General features: G+C 39.7%; 1 protein-coding gene across 1 annotated transcript; it reads left to right on the forward strand.

Moving 5' to 3' along the window:
- Nucleotides 1-1,997: 1,997 nt before the first annotated feature.
- Nucleotides 1,998-7,091, forward strand: morn4 (MORN repeat containing 4). Its single transcript, XM_061039761.1, has 5 exons — nucleotides 1,998-2,113; nucleotides 3,159-3,232; nucleotides 4,832-4,946; nucleotides 5,997-6,106; nucleotides 6,204-7,091. The coding sequence occupies exons 2-5, from the start codon at nucleotides 3,166-3,168 to the stop codon at nucleotides 6,350-6,352; spliced, it is 441 nt and encodes a 146-aa protein (XP_060895744.1). The 5' UTR covers nucleotides 1,998-2,113; nucleotides 3,159-3,165; the 3' UTR covers nucleotides 6,353-7,091.

Here is a 7,091-nt window from a genome sequence, read left to right on the forward strand (position 1 = left end):
CATGCAATCTGTTACATTTAGCCATACACTGTTAATAACAACCCAATTTAACGCCAATAGGATACATTTAACCGTTTCACCCTAAATCTAACCTACATTAATTTAGCATAAGCTAAATTTGAAGCAGGGGTCCCCAAACTACGGCCCCTCCCCACATTTGGCCCGGCCCTCAGAACAATTCAGAATGCATTTTAAAAATCAAAATTGTAAAAAAAAAAATTTGTCATAGGCTTATAATAATAATAATAATACATTTAATTTGTAACACACTTTACATTTTTGCAAAAAAAAAATCTCAAAGTGCTACAGGAAGAAAAAACAAAATAGAAATAAAAACAAATTTAATCAACTAAGCAACGAAACTAAAAGCGGCTTTACAAGTTTTTTAGGGCCCTTTTAAAAGCGTCAGCACACTGTGGAGCCCTCAGCTGCTCGGGGAGAGCGATCCACAGACTGTGGAGCAGAGGAGCAGAAGGCCCGGTCAACCATGGTGTGGAGTTTAGTCCTGGGGGGATGGAGGAGGTTGGTGTTTCCAGAGCGGAGGCTTCGTGTGGAGGATTGTGTATTAAAAGTTTAGCATTTCAAATAAAATGTTCTTTAGCTGTGAGCTGTTATCATGATTAACTCACATGTTAGGGAGGAGAACATTTGATTCAGAATTCAGGGTATTTAACCAACAGTGGACTAATGATTTTTTTTTTTTTGTTCAATGCAAAGAAAAGGCTGTTTTTGTCTCATCTGTCAAGAGGCGGTGGCTGTTAAAAAAAGCTAAAAAAAAAAAAAAAAAAAGTGGACTGTTAGCTCTTCCCCCCGTCATGGAAAGGTGAAGTTATGAGGCCCTCAAAGAAAAAAGTTTGGGTGAAATCACTTGAGACAAGGATATATTTTTAATGTACGTATCTTAGACTGGGCTGGTTTTACCAATCTGGCAAACTGCCATGGGTTCATCAACCCTGAGGGCCTAAAGGCTGAGGTTTACTGTAATAAGCATGTAGAAAGTTTAATTGTCTAAATTGAAACGGTTAGGCCTCAGGCAGTTCCTGTTCCATGGTTAACCACTGCTTTTGTCAAGATGGCAATGTTAGCCAAGTCCTTACAATCTATTTTCTGTAGAGACTTTGATGGTCCCCAGAGGTGAAACACAACAGACAGACTTTAGTGATCCTTTAAAATGTCTACTGGCACGAACAGTTAATTGCGTAGAAAAAGTAGTAGTAGTAGTAGTAGTAAGCCTGGTAATATTAGTAGTAGTAGTAGTAGTAGTAGTAGTAGTAGTAGTAAACCTGGTAATATTAGTAGTAGTAGTAGTAGTAGTAGTAGTATAGTAATACAATTCATGATAACATTGTTATTTACAATTACTGGAATCCACACTGCAATTAAGAGCCACGTCATGGCCATAAAGCTAAGTAAACAACAAGCCTCTCTGTCTGCTGTGGCTTTTAGTGCCTCAAAGAGCTACATCAAAATGTCTTTCATAAATATGTCTGCCAGTCTCCAAGCTGAAACACACCAGACCAATCAGATCAAGTTTTCAATGAGAGCCAACAACAGCCATGCAATGAAACAGCGCGGCGGTCAGGCTGCAATGATGCTGTTGTAATGCTGCCTTCACGTGCTATCGGAAACAATGGATTCCTGATCGTAGGCCCTTATGCAAGTAAACAGATACAACCGGTTTAGCCACAATAATAATAAGTGAAGGGTCAATGGGTGCCTATGTTAGCCGCTTAGTTGTATCTTTTGGGGTCCTGGAGAATATGAGTCCCGTAAAAGGTTGTGGCGTTTACATTTAATTATCTAAGGTTATCTTTTGTGATTTCCCGGCAGCTGTTGTGGCGGTGTCGTGCCTCTCAATGACTAAAATAAACACTAGAGACTTAGCCTAAATACTTTTACCACCGTTAGTTTATCATTTGTTGTAAAGCCAGCGCACCTAAAGCAAACGTGAAGGTCCTTTAATACACTTTGAGACTCCTGAACTTGAATTTCGGAGCTTACTAGAGTACCTGAAGGCGTCATACGTTTGTCAGCCGGTGTTTTCATATTTTTACGCCCCTCCGGTCTTGTATTGTGGTTTCCATGCTTCGAAGACATCTAACGTAGCGTACAGGTAAATACAATAAAAGATACCTCCTACAGGAAATGTCGCTTTTTCGCAAATATCCGTGTTGCAGTAGGTTACAGTCTGCTTTATTCATTAGGTCTGTCTCTGAATGGATACCCTTTTCTGCAACATACAAAGGCTGCCGTTATCGACAGGTAGCCTATTGACAGCCCAAGTTAGATATAAATAATAGCTGTTTCTGTCTTGGTGTGAGCTAATAAATGATTTATTCAGTGGCAGTCGGAGGGGTAAAATGACACCGTACTAGCAAAGCAAGAAAGCTAGTGAACATTATTTTGAAGTCAACACTGTACCATGAGCTTTTATTTCTGTTTGCAGTAATGTCACGTTTTCAGTCTTTTCCTAAGAACTTATTAATGTGTGCATTGAACTGGGTTCACACCATCACCACCATCACCACCACAACATACACACACTGGATATTAAACAGACTTATTGGGTGTTTAGTTATATCTATCAGGAAAGCCTTTACACAAAAACATTTATTTCAATATTTTTCTGATATTTAGTATCAAAAAACAGAAAAAGCTGATTTACTAGCCTTTGGCTAAATGAAACTGGCTGCAGAGCTGCAACAAAATATATGTAATACTAGTCATATTAAGGTGTAAGATACTGAGTCCAATGCAGAGTTATTTTTCTTCCCTCATTTATGTAATTAAATGTATTAAAAAATACACTGTGTATCTGTGTTAACACCACAACAAACCTGGGCATTTTGCTTTCTTTACCTTGTTTTTACCAAGAACACATCCAGCTGTAATTAAGATCCAGAAACAACTGTAACAACACAGAACAGAAACAGTACCATTTTTTGTCATATCATGAAGGACTTATTATCAATCTAAGAAACATTGTCCTGTTCCACTTGCTCCCTTTAATGTGAGGTAAGAGGTCTCGCCGACTGAAAAAAAAAAAACCTCACAGATGCTAACCTCAGTCTTTCTAAGTGGCGTACTTTGACTTTGTAACATTGACAGATCGTCACCAGTACAGATTTGTCAATGACTGTGTTTGTGGGTTCAAACAGGGGTGCCATGACTCTGACCAGAGGATCTTTCACCTACGCCAGTGGGGAAGAGTACCACGGCGAGTGGAAAGAAGGCAAGGCCATCCTGTTTCTCCCTTTTCTAGATTCAACATTTGCACCACAGAGACTGTACTGCACATGCTTTCAATGCTATACATGTTTTCTAAAGGGCATCATTGTGTTAGCTATCAGATAAGGGGAAACAAATGGTGAAACACTGACACAAGAGGGGAAATGCTTTTGTGTGCATATTACTTTCAGATTGGATTTGACCAATAGACACGTGTGCACGTAACCAATAACAGAGAGGGAACGATATGTATTTATTTTGTTTTAGGGGAGTGTTTTTTTGGCTTCCTGCCTTTGCACATTGCATCAATCTTTTTCACAAACCTTTACATGGGGCAAGTTCTGTTCATCATATAAATTAGATTTCTAGTATTTAATCATGAACAAACGCACACATGCAGGTGTATAGTGTTATTTTTAACAAAGCGTACACTGAGAAGAATTACAGTCCGTAAGAAGGTTGTTTTTTAGCCTCAGAGTAAATCTTGATGCTTTGTAAGTTATCACCTACTTAGTTAATCACATAACAGTCTTGATTTGTTATATATTAAGGAGAACAAATTAAAGTAAAAGTGGCAGCAATTATCTCTCTGCTCACTAAATGGTCGATGTGTGCGATCTAATAAATTGAACCCTTCTCCTTCTACCTCGAGGGGGACATTTTCTTGTCAAAATTTTTACCTGTAGGAAAGATTAGGAGGATGCTTGCATGGTTTGAACTCTCCCCCTAAACACACATACAGTGTTCAAGCGGTTTAATCAAAATCCCAATTAGCTGGCATTGGCAACCCATGACGGACAGAGCCAGGTTTACCGGCTCAGGATTTGTCAAATCTTCTGGATTAGACTTTGGACCTGTTTGGGAAATTGTCGAGAGTGCTCAGTCAGCTGCTTGTGAGAAGACAAATTAGTCATTAAAGCTGGAACAAGACCGTCCAGGGGAATCTGCTTTGTCGTTTTGGGTTTACGATGATTTTTTAGCTGCTTTTAGGCTATCTGAAAAATGGTTTCTGTCCATACCATTTCAACTGTTGTAATCCTTTCCCCTTTAAAGGTAACAGTGTCTACTTTTCCAGTGCGGCAATTACAGGTGTGAACCCTCTGACATGATAATAAGCATCAGTGAATCATAGGCTACTAGGCATGGAATGAGAGTGTCTGGATCCCAAAGTAGAAATCCCTGCTAAAATATCTGCTGGATTAGAGTGCTGTAATTCCCACCGTGTTGAAGGCAGATGGGACTCCTAATTCAGAGGTAAACCTTTAGCTGACAGCGAGGGGGGAGGGGAGGGTACTGAGCATGGCCTGACTCGTGACAAATGTAGAAGCTCCAGAGTACCATGTGAATATAAAACACAGAGCCACATTGCAAGGTCAAATGTCATGCTTTTACAGTATGTTATATATTATTGCAAAAAAAAAAAAATCCATAAGAGGCAAAGTGGTCAGATGAGACACGAGGACGCTCTTGCACATTAACATGTTTTAACAGATGGTATCGAAATCTCTTGTCAAGGCCGTTTGACTTGACGGGATTTCATGTGTTTCCATCATCTGTTTGAAGCCTGATCCTTCACTCACTCCGATGGTGTTCGACTTTCCAGGTCGGAGGCATGGAGTGGGTCAGCTCAAGTTTCAGGATGGAACGTGCTACAGTGGTCAGTTTGAGAACGGGCTCTTTCATGGCTCGGGTGTGCTGCTCTTCACAGACGGATCAAGGTGTGAGAGCATCTCTATCTTATATATATCATATATATCTATACTGGACGTCTATTCTGATGTCTACACTTCACACCAGGCCATGAGGCACAGACCTTGATTAGCATGCTCCCTCTTCAGGCTAGCAGAGCTCTGAGGTGGGTAGAGTTTGAACCAAGGTTATTAGAGACTGAATATGTTGTCACTTCCATAATCAGCACACATGGGAGGGTTAACAAAAAGTAACAAAATAACAAAAAACTAGATGATCAAAAAAAAAGTTTCACTACCTTAAAACGTGCCTTTACAAAAAAGGAAACATCCTTGTTAATAAAACAAACTATAATGAAAGAAAATGAGATAGAAAGCGTCTTTCGTTTTCGTCTTTGTCCATTCATTTTATACAAATGCTGGTTTGTCTTTTGTGGATGATTGTGGTTGTTAATCTTTTCTTTTTTTTAAATGCATGATGTTTTGACTTTTTATCAAACTATGCTCTTTCTGCCTCTACCTCTACCGGCTTCCCGGGCCACACAAATGAACTAAAACTAACACTTAAACTAATTCATGTAAACTAAATGTTTTCAAAAGAGAGAAGATGTCCATAACTAATTCAAAAAGTCAAAATGAATTGATTAATGAAAAATGATAATCTAAATGCATTATAACCTTGTTATGCTCCACCCTACTGACAGTGGTTACCAGAGATGGCATCTTGCATTGCTCTGGAAAAATCAACACATGTGGCCGAGGGCATGTCAAAAAAAAAATCAAGGAAAATAAAGATACTTTTAGACAATTTCTTAAAGGTAATCAGGCTGAAATAGACGAGTAAAAAATAAACAAAACATCACCTATGAATAGCACTGCCTTTGTCATAGATTATAAGTAGATATTTAAATAATTATTTTTACTTTTATTATGAATACAGTTCCTTTATTCTAAACGTGGCGGTGTGTTTGTGGGTTTGTGAATGTGTGTATCCGTGTGTGTGCTTTGATAACAGAAGAAAGTCCACATAAAGTCAGAAAAAGTGACTAATAACATCCTTCTCCCTCTTCTCCATATGAGGTACGAAGGAGAATTTGCACATGGAAAGTTTCAAGGCCTCGGAGTCTTCGGCCGATACGATGGCATGAAGTTTGAAGGAGAATTCAAAGATGGACGTGTTGAGGGATACGGTACGTATTGTTTTTCTGCACATCTGGCTCAGTTTGTCCATCAGGATGTCAATGTGGTGCTCTCGTTGGTCATAGTGTTCTGTGTCTGTGCCTCCAGGGTTATTGACTTTCCCAGATGGAGCACATGGTGTCCCACGAAATGAGGGCTTGTTTAAAAACCACAAGCTGCAGAAGAGAGAGAAGTGTCCAGGCGTGGTGCAGCGTGCGCACGCTTCCGCCTCCAACGCCCGCACCCTGGCGCTTTGACTGTCATGAACCCTGGAGGAGACACAGTCAGGGCTCCAGCACTTTCCAGGAGGACCTCAGGGATGTAAACTCCCATCAAGCTCTTCTCCTTGAGTCTTTCTCTATTTTTTTAACATCTCTTTCTAATTCCCCTTTTCTGCATCTTCCTTGTTTTGCCTTGGAACGCACATGAATTCTGACCAAACAAACGCTTTCTTTTAGACTGACTTGAAATGCACGACACCGGGGAGCCCACCTTTAACTGAACGAGTCACCTAAACACCACATGCTGCTTTCTGTTTGTCTCCCTTTGTCCCGATTCTTGTACTCATAAACATCCTCTTAGTGTTTTTCCCTTGAGCAGTCAACATTTATACATCAAACTACTGACAATGGCAGTCCTGTTCTTACCACAACTGGAACCTCAAACAGGTTGATCTCTAATGCATGAGGAAGAAGTGTAAACTTAGTCTGTTCATCAAAGTCTACAGCCATTTATGAGATAAACTCTACTGAAGCCCTTAGTGGACATGCATCCCTACACTTTGTTTACTCTGTTTTCCTGTGATAATGAGTAACTTCTAGTTGTATTCTCGAGCTTAATACTCATTAATCTTGTATCCCTAAAACTGCAAAAGTTAAAAAAAGAGAAATTGGCAAAACTTGCCTCATTGGTGCGGGCACTTGCAGCGTGGCAAGTCCTGGTCTTGCCTATAGTATTCTTTTTAGATCATCTAAATATGATCCCTTATCATGAGAA

Source organism: Labrus mixtus, chromosome 6, assembly GCF_963584025.1.
Source record: "Labrus mixtus chromosome 6, fLabMix1.1, whole genome shotgun sequence".
NCBI classification, from domain to species: domain Eukaryota; kingdom Metazoa; phylum Chordata; class Actinopteri; order Labriformes; family Labridae; genus Labrus; species Labrus mixtus.

Coding starts and splice junctions, on each gene's coding strand:
- morn4 (XM_061039761.1), top strand. CDS start 3,166: ATGACTCTGACCAGAGGATCTTTCACCTACGCCAGTGGGGAAGAGTAC. Junction 4,947..5,996: donor CTCTTCACAGACGGATCAAG/GTGTGAGAGCAT, acceptor TCTCCATATGAG/GTACGAAGGAGAATTTGCAC. Junction 6,107..6,203: donor TGGACGTGTTGAGGGATACG/GTACGTATTGTT, acceptor CTGTGCCTCCAG/GGTTATTGACTTTCCCAGAT.